Source organism: Acanthaster planci, linkage group LG03 (genome assembly GCF_054643075.1).
Source record: "Acanthaster planci isolate LZ-2023a linkage group LG03, COTS_SCS, whole genome shotgun sequence".
Classification (NCBI taxonomy): Eukaryota; Metazoa; Echinodermata; class Asteroidea; order Valvatida; family Acanthasteridae; genus Acanthaster; species Acanthaster planci.
In genome coordinates this window covers 25,762,828-25,781,294 of record NC_141779.1, presented here as the reverse complement: position 1 = coordinate 25,781,294, position 18,467 = coordinate 25,762,828, and the positions used below count along the sequence as shown (strand labels likewise).

Below are 18,467 nucleotides of genomic sequence, written 5' to 3'. Positions count from 1 at the left end.
TGCCAAACCACGTAATGTGCCAAAGTGAAATAGTCTGGTTCACATTCGTCCGTCACGAACTTCGTATACTGTACTCAGAAATTTCAGGGTGGGTCGGTAATCGGGCTAATTTGCAACACGCGTGTTGCAAGCTGTATGCACAACCTCACGACTCGTACTCTTGCATGTTTGTGTGCAATTGTGTACTAATTACGGTGTAGGGCTAAACTAAGCTTTTGAGTGGTGATTGTTGGGTTTTCCACAGAAAAGGTATAGCCTAGTTCACTACTTAAGTTTAATTGATTTAAATAATACAATAGAGAGAGTAAAATTTTATAGTGCTATAAACAGGTACTGTAGGCCTAGGGCTTGGCAGTGCATTCGTTACTTTAACCATAGAGGAAGCTTAGCTACCTCCATGCGTTAACTTTCAAGTTGCAACCATGCCCCCCGGCCTCCAGGCATGCTGGGCTTGGCATGGTCTAGGGCCGAACGTCCAAGGTAGGCCTCCTTCCTCCATGGTAGGCCTAAGCCGAAAGTCCTCCTGCCCTAACTCCATAAGCATTATTGCTGATGTGATACCGCATGTGTGACTTGCACAATGGTAGAAAGGCATTCTGGGAATGAAAAGGAGCTAATATTGCCCCCTTTTTCTTCCCACAATGCCTTTGTACCATTGTGCAAAATCACCCATGTGGCATCACTAACAGCAATAGCAAACTTTTTTTCAATAGTTTTTTCTCACATTTATACCTGGCGGAGGCAGCTCAAATGGTGTTTGCAAATGCCATGTATCCCAAATTCCGTAAATGCTAGGCTGTGTTGGAATTACGAAATACACCTGCGAACAACATATTTTGCAGGAAATTTAGTGCAACTCCAAGCTTTTTGTCAATCGTGTACTATCTACATTCATCTACATGATCTAGCTGTAGCATGTCTAGTAGTAGTACGCGTTTGCACATGCGCAGAATGCATAGCAACCGACTGCCCCTTACGTATACGCAGATGAGCTGAGGGCGTGGAGAAGTCGCAGATAAGGCGGTGTCTAAAACAGGCTTCCAGAGCTACAGCTAGGTTTGTTGTCCGCGTGTCTCCATGCATTTCCAATGGAATCAAGACCTAGACCTACATGTAGCTCTAGACAACAGAATGTGGGCTGAGATTTGTTGCAATGAAGGCCATTTTGCACATCCGTAAATGCGTATTACTAGACAAAAGTAGCTCGTTCATGAATCACGTTGGAACGCATGCAGTTGCTCTAAATTTCCTGCAAAATACGTCGTTCGCAGTTGTTTTTGGTAATTTCAACACAGCATTTCTGGAATTCGGGATACAAGGCACATGTGAACAACATGTGAGCTGCCTTTGCTTGGTCAAAATGTGACAAAAAGCATATAAAAATTGTGCTACAGCAGGAGGACTTTTTTGTGTAAACGAAGTGTAAATGAAGACAGCATCCAACCTCGGGTAGCCTAGGGCCTTAGCAAGTATTAGGCCTAGTCATGCCAGTAGTACTAGCCTACATTCATTGAGGAAAAGCATGCCCATGCCCTGAGTGGGAATAATGTAAGTGAGCCACATTGACATGATTGAGGCCTTAGTTGTGTCTCTGGAAAGAATTCCATTGGTGAATGTCACAATTTGTTTCCCTACAGTTACCTATTTGCCATCTGAAAGCAATAACATGATCTAAAAAGTCATTTTGGCAGGCAAAATATTGAGATAATCAAGTAGAAAACACAGACCAGTCTCATAGATGCATAGGGTGTCAAGCAGCATCTGTATGGAGGTCCGTATGGGTAAGCTGGTATTGGTAAATGGGCGTGTTGAGCATCATTTGTGAAAGTACACAAATTAAAACGTTTAGTAGGCCTAGTCCTAGTAACTAGGACTCCACAAAATGCCTCTTTTAACACTGTTTAACATTTCGCCTTGGATATGGTTGGAGAGAGTACATTTACATGTAGAATCTCAGAACCTATCTATCATATCCCATGTGTACCATTTTTTACTCAAAATAGCTCACACCCTGATTCAAAATCCTCAGATTTCATCCCCAAAACAGTCCTGAAACTGTCTAATGTTCCCACAGTAGGATAAAATAGGAATTGAATATTCCAATGATGGCAGTAAGGTGTGTGTACAGTAGGAAGAACAGAGAAATTTCCTGTTCTAGTCAGAAACTTTCCTTTCGTAGAGGACCAAGAGTGAGAGGAGGGCCTTGCCCAGTCACAAAAGGTGTGTTTGTGTGGGGAGTTCTGCCACAAGAGGTATGGATGTCTAAAAAGAGAATACGGCTGTTCAAAAAGTACATCTAAGAAAAACTGCATAGACCCATTAAGCCTCATGAAAACTACAAATTTTACTGACTACAGGTGCAGCAGTGTGTCAAGTTTTGTGCTGCAACTGTGACACGGAGGGTTTCAAAATATTTAAGTCACCCATTTTTTAAAGGTAATTAATATGAAAGATCTCCATTTTTGTATATGAAATATTTTGTTATTATTTTCTTTTGTTTGACAGTGACATAATGCCTCCAAAGAAGAAGGCAGCTGAGGCTAAGCCACTGCCTCTCATTGGTCGAGTAGGCACATCACTTAAGTGTGGAATTGTGGGATTGCCTAATGTTGGGTATGTGACCTTCATCCTTAACTTAATCCCAAACTTTTTTTGCTGAACCTGAAAATTCCAAATCCTTCAGAAATTCATAGTGCAGCATCTACTTCATCATCATACAGTATAGTAAGCATCCAATTTCAACATTTTCTGACCATGTTTGGTATTAGTCCAACCAAAAGCAGATGAGGTTGGACAAAATGTTAGAAGGAAATTAGTTTAAAGATAAAAAGTCCCCCAAACAAGATGCTGATGGTGTGTTTACTGTGGTTTTAGTACTTATTATATTTAAACTGTTTGAATGTGTTCTCACTTGACCTTAGCGCATGTATACATGTATCTCTGATCAAATCCAATAATTGATTATGTTAGTACATGTATGTTTAAGCCAACCACTTTTGGGGCCCACTTTATTGCACTGCCCATGTATTGTGCATTATTATTTAGCTAGTAGTTTTTTGGGGACAAATTCACCTGTTGAATTTTTCAGGTTCCTGGTGACCTTGGGATACTTTGTATCGGAGGTGGTTGTGTAGATAAAGAACTGATGAAGAAAGTAGGAAGTTAAATCCTGATTTATCTATCGTTTGGTTTTTTTTAGTTTGGTAACTTTATTTCCATTTCTACACCTCGGGAAATTTTTATATTTGAATCTAATGAATTCTACAATGAAATTCTTCATATTTGCTGGTAGAACTTCTCTCAAATAGAGCAATATCCTGAAGGTGGTCACTGTAATTTAATAATTGAAATTGAGTCACTTTCTTGTGTCAATTTTGCAGAAAGTCAACATTCTTCAATGTTCTGACCAAAAGTCAGGCAGCTGCAGAAAATTTCCCTTTTTGCACCATTGGTAAGTAACATTGTAGTTCCCAGCTTAACAGAAAGTCAGTTTAGAGATTAAGAACTCGGTGTGAGAACAAAACATACTGTCGTTTTCCATAACTTATTTTCTTCTTTTTCACTCTTTTCCATGTGCCGTATGTTGCCTGACCTCATGCCTGATGAGCAGATCCTAATGAAAATAAGTATACCTAAGTGTTTTTTCAGCTCATAAACAATACAGGATTTATTGGACTTGTTTCATTACTAGGAACAAATTTTTTCTTTTATCTGGTTATGACCCAAAAAGTTTGGCCTTAAGAATGTGTTCTGTCTGTGAATTACTGCTACTTTGAAATACTGTTAGTGATGGTATTGCCAAAATGTGAACTTTGGATCAAGCTTGCATTACAAACTGAAGAGGAAGAAATGGGGAGAGATAACAGAAAAAAATGGCCCACCGATGTGGGACAATTTTTTAGAGGGAAAAAATCAGTTTTAGAATTGTTAATAGTTTTGGTTTTTACCCAAGTGTTTTGATGTTTATGTCTGGCACGTAGGGTACCTGTTCCAGATGAAAGATATGACTTCCTGTGTGAGTACTTCAAGCCAGCAAGGTAAAACCAGTTTACATGTGTGATGCTTTCAGTGATAGGTGGCCTGACCTTTGAAAGTAAGTCAGGTGTTCTAAACTGACTTTATGAGTTGAAAGCTTTATCAGAAAGATTTGGAGAGTAAACTCATATTTTGCATACCTTAGATTCTTTTAGGCTTTGGTAAAAGGAACATAAAGGTTAACCTTTTTTTTAATTTGAAAACATGAGTCTGGTTTTTTAATAAGATTCAAGAAATATTAATTTAGAGAGAGAGTGAAAGCAAATAAACTTGAAAATAACAATGGTACTTTTAGACTGAATTTAAGAATATGGTAATCTATGACCTTTGTCGTGGAGATGGAAACATGTTGTAGAATTAGTAGTACATTGTAGCTATCTGTAGGAAATTAAACTTGATAAAGCAAATCAAGACGGACTTTTGATTGTATTAAGGCAACATTTCAGGTCTTTAGCTTCATTCCAAGTTTTGGATGCTAATTTCAACTTTGCCTTTTTTCATTCTGCAGTAAAATACCAGCCTTCCTTCATGTGACAGACATTGCTGGCTTGGTAGAAGGAGCCAACGAAGGCAAAGGATTGGGCAATGCATTCTTGTCTCACATCAGCGCATGTGATGCTTTATTTCATCTTTCGAGTGAGTTCAGAGATGGTTTCTGTCAGACCTGTGCTTGCTTGTATTCATGTGTGTCAGAGAATCTGTGATAGTAGCATTCTGAAGAGAAACCATTCATTGTTTGACCAGTTCAAAAGAATTCCACCAGGTGTTACCACCAAAAACTGAGTTGTCAGGTTATATTCAGAAGGTTGGCTTGTTGGTGCACAATGTAACTAAATATCAAATTCCTTGCAATTTTGCCAACATTTTGTTGATATTAAGCAAGATCAAAATTTGGCTGGAGTTTTTAATCCAGAAATGATTTGGTAATTTTTACCGTCATTAATGTGCCACATTCTTCCACCTTGTATTATATGATTTCAGTGGATTCAGATTGGTAGAAAACAGCCACATTTAACTGATGTCTGGCTTCACTTCATGTTAGAAATTCATTAACCCTCCTTTAGTTTTACAGCACAAATATGCACAAGTGCCCAAGGTCACTCTCTTGCATGTTGGTGCAGTGCACAACATGACACAGCTGTGCTTCTTTGAGGTGTTTACCAAGTGACCCAAAGAATGACTTCAGCATAGGAGGGTTAATATACATACATGGGCAATTCCGTGTCAAATCACCCCATGGATTGGCGCTGAGCCCCTTCAAACTGGTTCATTTTTGGTTTATGAAGTAATTTTGGCTGGAAAAGCTGAAATTTAAAATTTAACCTTGTCATGTCAATGGTTTTCAAGCCAGAGACCACCAGTTTGGGCTGATTTTGGTCAAAATGGGTTTGACTGCCATTTTTAAATGACCATTATATCTCCTTAATCAAGAAGCCAAATTTGTTAATATTGATATCTTTGGAAAGGAAAAAGTGAAAGGAATCCAAATTTGACATCATTTTTTATGTGCAAGCAATTTGACTTTCGATGACCATTTGACCTTTAATTTGAACTTGTGAATCACATGACCTTGAGTCAAACTTGGGTGGAAATCATAAGTCTACATGTATTTTACTGAGTATCATATGCACAACAAACTTTTTAACTGAAGATGCAGAACCTGTAGGGTTTTGTCGTCCTGGCTGTCACTAAGGAGAGCACTTTTGCACTGGCTTCATTCCATTGTCTAGTTGCTCACTGTTGGATTTTGTATGATTGAAGCTTCTTTCCACAAACACCTGGGGGTTTAGGGTTCAGGATTTCCTGACAAAGTCATGATTGCTTTGGTCCTGTCATCAGGGGCATTTGAGGATGATGATGTGACTCATGTGGAGGGAGATGTGAATCCAGTCAGGGATTTGTCAATTATCTTTGAGGAGCTTCGCCTTAAAGATGAAAGCATCTTGGACCAGAGAGTCACTGAGCTTGAGAAGAAAGCAGTCAGGGGAGGTGACAAGAAGCTCAAGCCAGAATTTGTAAGTCTTGGAAGTTGAGCCTCAGTGATGGAAATAGCTGGATTCGCTTCGCAAAATGCGATACATTTTGCGCAAAATGCGAGACGAACATGAAACTGATGTGCAGTTTTTGCGAATGGAAATTTCTTGTAAAATTATGAATGAACGGCCCATACAACCCGCCCCGCCGGCCACTGTGCACGTGGCGAGCTGAATGCGCGAATTGGAAACCGCCCCCAGCCCCGCGCTAGCAGCTTCACAGCAAAAAGGAAATGTTTGACAAAACAAACTCACTCCCAGTTTCTTGCCCTAGTTCCGCACAGCACGAGGCCCACGGATCATGGGGGAACGAGGTTGCTTCACTTTGGTGGGGTTATATAGCATGTGTAGTTCGTTACAGTGCGGTACGAGCGCACACATGTACATTCAATACGTCATAAGTGGCGCCATGAACTACACCTTGGTACATACACCCCAAGTGCGATACCAGCTTCGCACATACGTAAACACGTGTTAACTTCTGACATTTCATGGTGATCAATGCGCAACAAAAATACCGAAACACCGTCCAAATGTACCGTTGAAAATGGCAGAGAGATACGCCATGGCAGAAACAAAAGGATCAGTCGGAAGACATTGTGCTTCACTGTGAGTTATGCAGCTTAGAAAAGGCCAAAATCAAAGCCGTTAGAACTTCTGCAGAACATTTCGTCAGAGCTCAATAAAGCACCGACTCTTAAACTGTTACAGTGACTTCTGATCAGTGCCATTTGTAGTACATGTACATGTATCCCATTTCCCTTTTCTTGTTAAATATTTTACTAATGTTTAAGTCACCAACCGATCTAGGTCAAATGTAAAACATCTCACATGTCTCAGGAGCTAAAATGGCACCCCAAAAATCATAAGTAGGGACTTGCTGACAGCGTTTTTTTTTTTTTCCTTTGATCGTGTAAAAAATTGTTTCTCCAGCCAATTTTGGGCCACAGCCATAACCAACAACCATGGTACATGTATACCATACCTGTGTGTTGTTTCAATGTTTAGCCTTGGTGTACACATCAGTGGATATTAAAATTGTATACCATGGTATAATGGTACTGAATTAGGCCCATTTATTTTTTGCTAGTCAATTTCATCATAATGCTAATCAAATAATAATATGATTAGCAAGTTTGCTAATCAATTTTATTTTCTTATTTCCATCACTGAGCCTAACCATTTACCCCAAGTCATCATTTACAACATTAGCAAACCAGGGAACGTGTAGCATAGTAATCTGTAGCTATTAAGAAGGGTTACACCAGTAACCAGGGGTAAGTGATTAGTAAGTACTTTCAAGCTAAGTTAAATCTGGATGCAGGGGGAATATTGATTTCTAAAATGAGCAGCATTGATTATGAACATATACGTATATAAGGTGCAATTCTGTATTACCAATCTTTGAAAATGTCTTCAACCTGTTTTTAATCAATGAACAACTGCTCTTTGTTGTTTAAAAGTGGCTAGACATGGCTAACTTGCTGTGATAGTGTCTTTACACTCATGACATGGTGTTAAATCATCATGTCAGTCATGACCATGTCATGAGTGTAAAGACAATATGACAACAGATTAACTGACTTCATCATGCTTGTGTTAACCTTGATCCTAACTTTTGACCTCCAATAGGAAGCCCTTGCCAAGGTCCAGAAGCATGTCAAAGAGGACAAGAGGCCGGTCCGACAGATTGAGTGGAATTCTTTAGAGGTATTTATTCAGTTGCTTAGACTTTCATTCTCCAAATAAATTATGAAGAGTTTGCTCAGTTGGTTGGAGAATATTCATAAATCCACTTCTCTGAAGGGGTTATAGAATTTTATTCTGAGCCTTTGAGGTAAAACAGCACTTAAAAACATCCTCCATGACAGATTTTGTTTGAATTTTACATTTTCTGCTTGAATCAAATTGATGAAGTATTCCTCCAAATTATGCCGACAGAAAAATATATATGTTTTATCGATAGTTCTAGTTGGTTATGTTTTAGTTGGGTTTTAATCTCATGACATATATTTGGCATTTTGCACAGAGAATGCAACATACACTTACTCTTTTCATTTACATTGTCCCACAGTTAGAGATAACCCAACCCAATTAATCACTATGGATCACCTTGTTTACTAGCCTTTCTTCTTGATCTAAACATCTGTATTCCTCATAATTTGATTATTCAGATACTGCAGTGACTTTGAAAATATAGTTTGTATCTTGTCTGTTGCATAGATTGAGATTCTGAATAAGCATCTTCTATTTACGGCAAAGCCTATGATCTACTTGGTGAATCTGTCAGAGAGGGACTACATACGAAAGAAGAACAAGTGGTGAGTGTTGCCGAAGAAGTAGAGAACATGCATAAGAGCAGTGTGATTTGGTAATCTACATTTATAAAGTATGAGGTTCAGGCTTGAGAGGGTGGGTTGTAAAGGGTCAGCCCTACCATTCAGATTTTCCTTTTATTTGCCATCCATTATTTTCTACTTTGCTACAAAGTGGAGAAAATAAAGTTACATGTACATGTAGTATCATTTATTCACCATAAGTTTTTGTCCTTAACACTTGTCATTGAAATTTGTTCATATATGTGCAGTCTGCATTTATGAGTTGTCAGAGTAATGGCATAACAAAATTCCTTGGGGCCAGCGTTTCAAAATTTGTTTGAAATACACTGCAAAGAAATCGCCATGGCTGGGTTAGAAATACAACCCCAATTGTGACATGAGATATGCAGTATTTCAGTTTCAGTGGGATTAAAGGCATTTAGTAATTACTTCTGTGTTCTTAGGCAGTTATATCATCACTCTCAAGTACAGTTGGTGGTGGAGTGATGTGAATGGTTCAAGGAGCCATCTGTTTCCCATAGTGCAGCAATAAACTTATGAGCTAATTATATAACCAGATATATTTTGCCACACCCACTACTTTAATGATTTGCTGCCGGGTGGATTTTTCTTGAGCAAGACAAGATGCCGAATCATTTTCAAGATTTTCCATTTTCAAAATTCTTCAAAAATTCGTCATTTCATTTAATGGTCATTTATACCCAATACTCTAAAGCTGACAGGTAACCTTAATTGACTCCTGAATATTTCAGCCAGGCCCGCAGCCTTGGAAAAAGTATACCCAGCAAGACATGAGACTGAGGGGTACCCCCCCCCACATGTCCAATCCCTATACACATTCCAGGCTATTGTTGCTTAACACATCCCCCCAAGATGTCTGAAAGGAATTCACCAGATTCCTGCCAGACAATGACCAACACAAAGCAGGGGGGTTCTCTCAGTCTCATACCTTGCTGCTATGGGAAAAGAGCCCAGATTGTGCGGTGTTATGTAAGATTCTTTTGTTCCCGAAACCAGCACAGTGCACGCTGACCTCTTATCAATAGGGGCCAGATTAGCATGCAGCGGTGCTGTGTGGCTCATCTGCGGTGGTGGAGAGCTTTTGTCCCCGGTAGTAATCAGCTCACTCTAAATGCCTCAAACCATGGAATACTGTTTCAAAACAAGGCAGGATTATCTCCACTATTGAGAGCGAAAAATGTAGGTAATGCCCAGCACTTTGGTCTTTTGTGCTAAGCAGGATCTTTTGTTAAAAGGCCCAACTCTTTTGTCCCAGTTTGGGCTCACCGGCTCTGCATATAAAGCCTATGTACCCGAAAATGGGTCGCCCGGCAGGAAGTGGTTAATGCAATTTGGTTGTGGCTGTGTGTTCCCAAAGCCACATTTTTCCAAATTAAATTACTGTTTGAGTTTTTAAAATATGTTCAAAAACTATTAAAAATAGTTGCACAGGTTATTCCATTGACAAGTTTAATGCTATTTCAGAGCATTACACATTACGGGTGAAACTTTCACCCGTAATGTACAAACAGTATAAACATGCGTTGCAAATGTTAAACTGAATTGTGTTCTAACTGAATCCAGTGCCACCAACTGCCCTGGCCTGTGATCCATCAGCCCCCTCATAACTGAAAGCACTTGTTAAGCAATTAATTGGTTAACATATACAAAGGAGAACCATGTACAGTGATTGCCAAGTTGTGCTTGACATAGGCTGAAAGAGTGGAGTCAGCAAGATTGAATGGCAAAACAATTTCACAATATTTTTAGGAATATTAAGTTTCTATCTTGACAGTAACTTATAGAAAAGATGCTCTCCAAAAAAATTAACTCAGCATCACTGTCACTGTGTAACCTTCATTACTGTAAACTTTAATGCAAATCGTGAGGTATGAGGTAAAAGATCTGTTGCAAAGTATACCACAGGGTACCATTGTCTGTGCATAAGGCAGCATATGAGTGATGTAATTAACTGATGTAAAGAGTCTATGATGTAGACACGGAATGTACTGAATACATGTTAGTATAAACAAGATTCATGTACATGATCTGTCAAGATCCAGGGCATAATATAGCAACTGTATTACAGTGTTTGACAGTTTTGTGCCTATTTTTCAGGATAAAGCAAAATTGGTGAAAATTATGAGATGTAAAGGTTTCCTGTGTTCTCAGTAATTTCACATATTAAAATTTTACACACGTGTACACTCAGTGGTTCTAGATCAAATTAAAGCTCTTGCAAACTATCAGTTTCAACATTGAAATATTTTCCTGTTTGATACAACTTAATTCCAATGTCCTGCATTGCATGTACTGCATATATTGGTTATCAATCTTTGGTTTAAGAATTTCAGAAACCTTCACTGTGAATTTTTTTACCCAAAGGATGATAAAAGGTTCAAAGTCACTTGTTACAAACATGTTTGCCCTTCAAATCTCCTCTCCCTCCCAAGCGGTTTTCTCCACCCCCACGGGGGTGTAGCCACTCCTTTTATTTCATTTTTGTTTCTGTGCCTTCAGGTTAATGAAGATCAAAGAATGGGTTGATGAGCATGATTCAGGAGCAACAATTATCCCATTCAGTGCTGCCTTTGAGATTAAGCTCTTAGACATGGATGAAGCAGAGAGGAAGGCTTATCTAGAGGAACATAAGGTCACAAGGTTAGTCTTTTCATCTGTCTGTCTGCATCTCGACTTGGTTCTCTGGCAGTGTGATAGAAATACTTTTATCACGTTTAGGATAGTCTGGAATGTTGGAGTTTTTTAGATCACATTACTTTTATTGGTGGCAGAAATGTCTCTCCATTAACTATTGACATCATGGGAATAGGGTGGATTTGACATGGCAATAGAGCTGAATTACTTTAGAGCTTCAGTGCAGAGATACAGGGATGTGTTCCAACCACTGTTAAGTCAGTTTTCTTTGCCCAACTGAAATGTTTCAAGGATTCTGTCATCAGAGACAAATCCTTTGTCTGTTTTGCAGCGCACTAGATAAGATAATTACGACAGGTTACAAGGCATTGCAACTCATGTATTTCTTCACTTGTGGCAAGGATGAAGTCAGAGCATGGACAATTCAGGTAAGATCACTTTAGAAAGAAAACATCAATTTGGAACTGATAAACTTAGTCTGCACATTTCACCTATATCCAGTTTCTCAGCTGCCCAACCCAACCCTACCTAACCAACCCACACACCCAACCCAACCCAACCTTACCTAACCTAACCTAACCTAACCTAACCTAACCTAACCTAACCAAATGCATGTAATTAACAAAGTTGCCAGCACCACTTTTAAGTTTTGGTCTGTGAAGGAAGCTTTTGCAATTTAAATCAACAGGAATCCTCAACATTTTTTACCCAAATAGTGTCCATTCCATCAGAAGGTTTTACCAGGTGATGCATGAAAACCCAGCACCAATTTTTACTCTTTCAAATGCAAACTAAAACAAAAATCACTGAAAACATGGTTTAAAGACTCATTTTGGATGCGATCATGAATGCTCATTAAATCTGAGAAGTCTCATTCATACTCATTAATCTGGGAAGTATTATGAATACTCGTTAATCTGGGAAGTATTATGAATACTCGTTAATCTATGAAGTCTAATGAATACTCATTAATCTGGGAAGTCTCATTCATACTCATTAATCTGGGAAGTATTATGAATACTCGTTAATCTATGAAGTCTAATGAATACTCATTAATCTGGGAAGTCTCATTCATACTCATTAATCTGGGAAGTATTATGAATACTCATTAATCTATGAAGTCTAATGAATACTCATTAATCTGGGAAGTCTCATTCATACTCATTAATCTGGGAAGTATTATGAATACTCATTAATCTATGAAGTCTAATGAATACTCATTAATCTGGGAAGTCTCATTCATACTCATTAATCTGGGAAGTATCATGAATACTCATTAATCTGGGAAGTATCATGAATACTCATTAATCTGAGAAGTATTATAAATACTCATTAATCTATGAAGTCTAATGAATACTCATTAATCCGGGAAGTCTCGTTCATACTCATTAATCTGGGAAGTATTATGAATACTCATTAATCTATGAAGTCTAATGAATACTCATTAATCTGGGAAGTCTCATTCATACTCATTAATCTGGGAAGTATCATGAATACTCATTAATCTGGGAAGTATCATGAATACTCATTAATCTGGGAAGTATTATGAATACTCATTAATCTATGAAGTCTAATGAATACTCATTGATCTGGGAAGTCTCATTCATACTCATTTTTCCGGGAAGTATCATGGATGGTCATTAATCTGGGAAGTATCATGAATACTCATTAATCTGGGAAGTATCATGAATACTCATTAATCTGGGAAGTATCATGAATACTCATTAATCTGGGAAGTTTTGTGAATACTTAGTCATCTGGAAACCCTTTTGTGGTTTTTTGTCTTCACAGAAGGGTACCAAGGCTCCCCAAGCTGCTGGAAAAATTCACACAGATTTTGAAAAAGGTTTCATCATGGCTGAAGTCATGAAGTATGATGACTTTAAGGAGCTTGGCTCAGAAAGTGACGTTAAAGTAAGTACCTGTAGCCAATTTCCACAAAGTAAACTGTCTGTAATGGTTTTTGCCCTGAACTTGAAATGGCTTGTGTGACAGTTGTGTTTTTACTTTTTGTTTTGGAATATTTACCTACATGTGTTAGCAAGGGCAATTGAAGGACGTTTTCTGTTTTGCTTGTAAATGTGCATTGTTCATGTCCATGTACATTTTGGGCTGTGTTTGGAAAAGGCTTCTAGAGAAATGGATATGTCTGGTGTCAGCGTGTGCCTGTATATTTACAACCAGTGAATACTTAGACCTGGGGGAGTCAGGTTGGTGTAGTACATGTAGTTCTTTCCTTAGCTTCCACCTATGAGATCCGGTTTCGATTCCCAGCTCGGTCCACATGTTGTTTGGGTTTTCAGTCTGTACCTGATTCCATGGGTTTTACCCAGAATATTCCTTTGGGGTTTTCCTCCCACCCCCAAAACTGTAACTACTGTACTTCTCACTGTCTCCCCTACAGGCCCCTACAGGTTTCTGCAGGCTTGCGAGCTACAGTACCTAGGGCATCATTGGTGTCATTACCAGAAATGATTAATAATAATTAACACAAGATTCAGCTGGGGCCTGCAGCCCCTTTTGTAATACATTCAAAGGAGATGTTAATAATCTCATTGGTTCATATGTGTTATTGCAAATAAGGAATATTGCATACCAGTGAAGTGTTGTGCCTTGTGCCTATTTCACTTTCTATGTACGAAACATTTCTGTGCAGAGGCCAAACTTCAAAAGATTTGTTATGATTTGTTTTGTGCAAGTGTCAAATGTACTTTGGTCCGAAAGATTGTTCTTCTCTCTTTCTTTTTCCAAAGGCTGCAGGGAAATACAGACAGCAAGGAAGGAACTACATCGTAGAGGATGGTGACATCATCCATTTTAAGTTCAATGCAGGGGCCGGTCTCACCGACAAAAAGAAGTAGATGAACAGCAGTGCATCAGCAATTCAACAAATTTGTCTTTTCAGTGTTCTGTCCCAAATAGCTTTGTTTTGGTCAAATAAATGATGCAAGAAACAGTTTAAAAACTGTACATTATGCTTGACATATGAGAAAGCTTTGGTAAATTCTGTATAAAAGTTGTCTGCTTGATGAAATTTTTGTGAGAGCTTAGTATCTTAATGGTTTAATGAAACAGAAGATCATTAGCAGAAAGCTGTTAAAAAAATTGACACATTGTGTGGTAGTAAACGTTCTTGCATTAATGGAAAGCCATGAGATGTTGAGCTACAGTTGATGTAATAATGAAGGGCTTGGACCTTTCAATAACTCACTGGCTAACGAACCACTAAAGAATCACAGTACAGACTTTGTAAAAAATAGCTGTGGTTTCCAAGCAGTTTATTGCTTTTCTATACAGAGTACGTACATTGACCTTGAAATTATCCATTCAAACTGGTGTAATCTTTTTCTCAAAGCTGAATTCTAATGTCTATTTTCTGTGCGAATAGGCCTTAAAAGGAATATACTTCATACCAAGTGTATTTTATTCAGTTAATTTTGTTTTTTGTTTTTACCCATACATGAAGCATTTCCTGAGTATTCTTTAAGGGTAACTGTCTTCAAAATGTTTCGCATAATCACCTTAAATATGAGATACATGCATAGACTTTCAAGTGGAGTAAGCCACTTGCTAGTTAAATTTGAATAAAATCTGGTACACTGTGTTATCTGATTGCATAGAAACATAACAATTTGAATTCCCCAGACTAAAGACACTTTTGCTATACCTCGTGATTCAGGGCAAGCTTTTGCATAGCGACCACCATCTCTGGAATGGACTGGTTCCTTTGTGCCATTCTTATCCGTTGAGAACAGTGTATTGTTGCAAGGCGTCACTTACTTAACTAAGCAAAAGCTTGCCCCGAATCACAAGGTATAGCAACGGTGGTTTTAGGATGGAGAATTCAAGTTGTTGTGTTCATGTGAATTTAAAGAACTCAGTGTACCAGATTTTATTCTAATTCAATTCGCACATGGCTTATTGTAAAGCAGCAACCATTTCTTGTAAAAGATGTTTTTACGGTTTTGTGTATGCATGCTTAAAGCAAAATGTCTTGTTATTTGTATTTAAAAACAGTACATCTTACCTGCATTTTCCTTTAAGTGTGCATATCTGGGAAATAATTGCAGGAATTTTCTCAACACATTTGGTTTGTAAACCTCTATGCCTGTGGTCTCAAAGGTTAGAGAACCAGCGATTTGGAAAGGACCTCCATTGAAATCTTATTGAATCCCTAAAGCCATGGTGGGTACACAAAAAGAGGATTTTCATACCTTGGCTTTGTTGCCATCTGTGGCTTTGCCCACTTTTTACCCCCTGACTTTTGACCTTTTAAGCTATATTAGCATTCATGTTACAGGAGAATCAAATTATATGCCATCAAGCCAACAATAAAAGTATTTTCATTGTCAGAAAATCTGAAAGCTAATAAATGAGTTTCATGGCAGAGATCAAATGGCAGAGAGTGATAAAGCTGTAATTTGATAAACACCCAACCTATTTAAATTACAGTTTTGATGCCCATTTTTAAATATTTAAAGGAATAGATTATTCTCTTTTCAAAGTATTGTTTTCAAAGTACCATTGTCCTTATTAAATCTCAATTTTCACGGCCAAGAAGCTAAGATTATCTATTTTTAGTACTGAAACGCAAGTGTCCGAGTAAACAAAAATCATGGCCTTACAAAACTGAAAACAAAAAGTTGCATAAGTGATTAAGTTGTTTTGACTCGGAAGACTTCAAGTTGACTTCACCGTGGATTGATAAAGGTAATTTATTTCACAGCTTCTTCATTGCCTTAAAAGCTGATACAGTAATAGCTGCCGCCCCCATGAAACGTATGCACCCCCCTGGTTCCCCCAGACAGCCAGCCCTAGTTACACCTCTGGAGTGATAGCAGCATTATTGCGTTCCTGTTTTTGGAATGAGGATTATTGTTTCAGGGTTCAATTTGGGGAACGTTTTGGTGGTCACAGTGCTGCCTTGGAACTGGAACTTGGACATTGAAAACTATTAAACCAGATGTAAAAGCTGGATTAACCTTATACGGTCAAAATTGGCTGTAGTTTTCGCATGTCTCCCTGCCTCCCCCTTCAAAAGGAAATATTATGCAACAGTGAAATGTAGTAATTACGATATCTTTGTACGTATATGTTCAACATGATCGAATGTACATGAATACATGCACATCAGGCAGTTCGTTCACAAGGGATACGAAATCTACCTTTAAATTTTCTTTTTACCAATGACTTTCTGACGATCTACATCTAGAAAATGTTTGCCTCACATTATTGGCAGTATACTTGCTAGCTTTGCTACTTTCCATTTTCTGGCAGGGAGATGATAGTTACAGAAGGCCAGTATTTTCCTTGTTCGATGAGCTGGATCAATTTTTGTTGTCCCAAGTAGAAAAAGGTTCGGGGGAGCACTGATGCATACATAAATTACTGCCGTCTGTTCTTACTTTCAAAATTTTATTTTCTTTTACATTTTCTCACTTCAGATATATAAGCATTCGTTTACTTTAATTTGTGTTGCTTTTTCGTTTCTTTGTTGTTTTATGTTTTTCAAAATCAATGGGCGTTTTGTTTGTGCTGGGCTAACCCCCCCCTCCGCCAATTACGTAATATGGTGTACTGCCTGCCTACACGGTGTCCAATCTTTGGTTGGGGTGAGTTGCATCGAGGGGTCAAGGATTACGTAGTTCCATAGCTCACGGAGGCTGTTCTAATCTCAAAAAGACTCTACCAAATATCTGGAAAACTGTGTCTAAAAAATCTGTAGAATCTCTCCAGATTTTACAGAGAAACTGGGGCACAAAAGGCGCCGTAAAGTGTTCTGCCCTTGCGGGTTGTTAAGATTGCATAGCTATGGGATACGGACCCACTCAGTATCTAAGTGTCCGCCCACTCGCCCGCCTTTATGTCCCATGTGGACACCCAATGGGCGGTACGTGACGGTATTGAATATCAGTGATAGCCTTGAGTGCTTCGTGAATTGAGCGGCACGAAGGCTGCCCATAGCCTAGTACTGATGGCCAGTGTGTGTCCTGCTATGCAGTACAGTTGTGTACGTGTACATGTACTGTACAGGTAAATACTACACTGAGATTCATACAATCATAGAGCTACAAACCCATAATCAGGCCTCTATCGTGGGCCCGCGCCCGTACAAAAGAAACGGGGTAAGTTCCTTCATCATCCGCCAAAACTCCTGAACAACAGATTGGCGTGGGTTCACCTACATTACTTAACATGTTAGGGTAACTTGTGAACATATAAAGTGAAAGTTGCCACAGGCTTCAAGTTATTTTGCTGTGATTCCATGCTCAATATTCCTCTATGGAACTTGTAGCCAAAAGTTCCATAAATTCCAAAGACGATATCATTGGCAAGTTCCAACTGGAAGAGCCTTTAATTTTACTTAATTTGGACGGTTAAAGTTGATCTGTTCGGTAGATCAGGAACATCAAAGGACCTTGTATACACGGCCGAAGTCATAATAATACCGGCAAAGGTCAAAGCGGGTTTCAAACACTCCGGGCAAAATGCAAATTCCATTTGACTAAAGTCGACCTGGATATGAAACGTTGGATTTTATCAAAAATAACTTGCACCCTTCACAAATGTTCAATTTCTTTAAAAAAAATCAAAACATTTAATAAAAACCAAGTAAACTCAACCATGTATGAGGATTTGGAACGTTTCATACAATCAATTTTGCTCCGGCAAACTTGCTCGTCTGGCCTATTTTATATCGGTGTATATACATTATTTCCCTCAGGCTCAAAATTCCTCTAAAAGCATCCATGTAATTTTTTAACATAATACTAATGAAGAACTTGAAATTCCAAATCAGCGAGTTTATTGTACGCAATTAATTCATTTTTGGGAAATTGACCTAGAACTAAAGTTCTTTGAAATTCTATAGGCGATTATTTTGTTTGAATTCCGTTATCAGAATTGACTGACTTCCTCTAACCCAATCAAATTTTGAAATCTGCCAATGAAATATGCAGTATCGTAGAGCGAGTGCCATTGATTGAGAAATGCATGGTTGTAAACAGAGGCGTATCCAACAGGGATAAGCTGGAGATGTGCCATTTGATGTTTTTGAATTATTTTTTTTTATCAATTTATCTTTCTTTTTTTCCTTTTTTGATGATTTTTTTGGGAGGGGGTGCTTTGTCTTTTGAGGATCAGAAAGCGCCAGAATCCCCCCCCCGCCTAATATGCCAATGATTGTCACCAACAAGAACACGATATTTGATTTTGGGGTTTTTTACCGGAAATTCAGAGTAGGAAAAGTAGGTTTTCGAACCCCCCCCCGCTCGCTTCTGAGTTCCGCTTGTTGGTGGTCCTTTTTTTTTAACTGAATTTTTAAATAGACCGTAATATTCAGCATACAAGCCACCGCTTATACATGTACGTTGATTCTCAAACTCAAGGTGACCACGATTCTGCA

The 18,467-nt window shown here is 38.5% G+C and overlaps 1 protein-coding gene across 3 annotated transcripts; it reads left to right on the top strand.

The window, feature by feature from the left end:
• The first annotated feature begins 89 nt into the window (after positions 1-89).
• Positions 90-15,458, top strand: ola1 (Obg like ATPase 1). Of its 3 annotated transcripts, none has more exons than XM_022238226.2 (13): positions 90-249; positions 2,506-2,613; positions 3,381-3,451; positions 3,611-3,622; positions 3,977-4,037; positions 4,544-4,671; positions 5,875-6,050; positions 7,701-7,778; positions 8,292-8,389; positions 10,928-11,068; positions 11,394-11,490; positions 12,854-12,976; positions 13,816-15,458. In XM_022238226.2, exons 2-13 carry the CDS (start codon positions 2,513-2,515, stop codon positions 13,921-13,923), a joined length of 1,194 nt encoding a protein of 397 aa, XP_022093918.2. In that variant the 5' UTR covers positions 90-249; positions 2,506-2,512; the 3' UTR covers positions 13,924-15,458. The 3 variants fall into 3 exon arrangements, with proteins under 3 accessions (XP_022093918.2, XP_086990337.1, XP_086990338.1); XM_087134211.1 differs by having other exon boundaries at positions 3,611-3,626; positions 3,981-4,037; XM_087134212.1 differs by lacking the exons at positions 3,381-3,451; positions 3,611-3,622 and having other exon boundaries at positions 3,981-4,037.
• Positions 15,459-18,467: the final 3,009 nt, after the last annotated feature.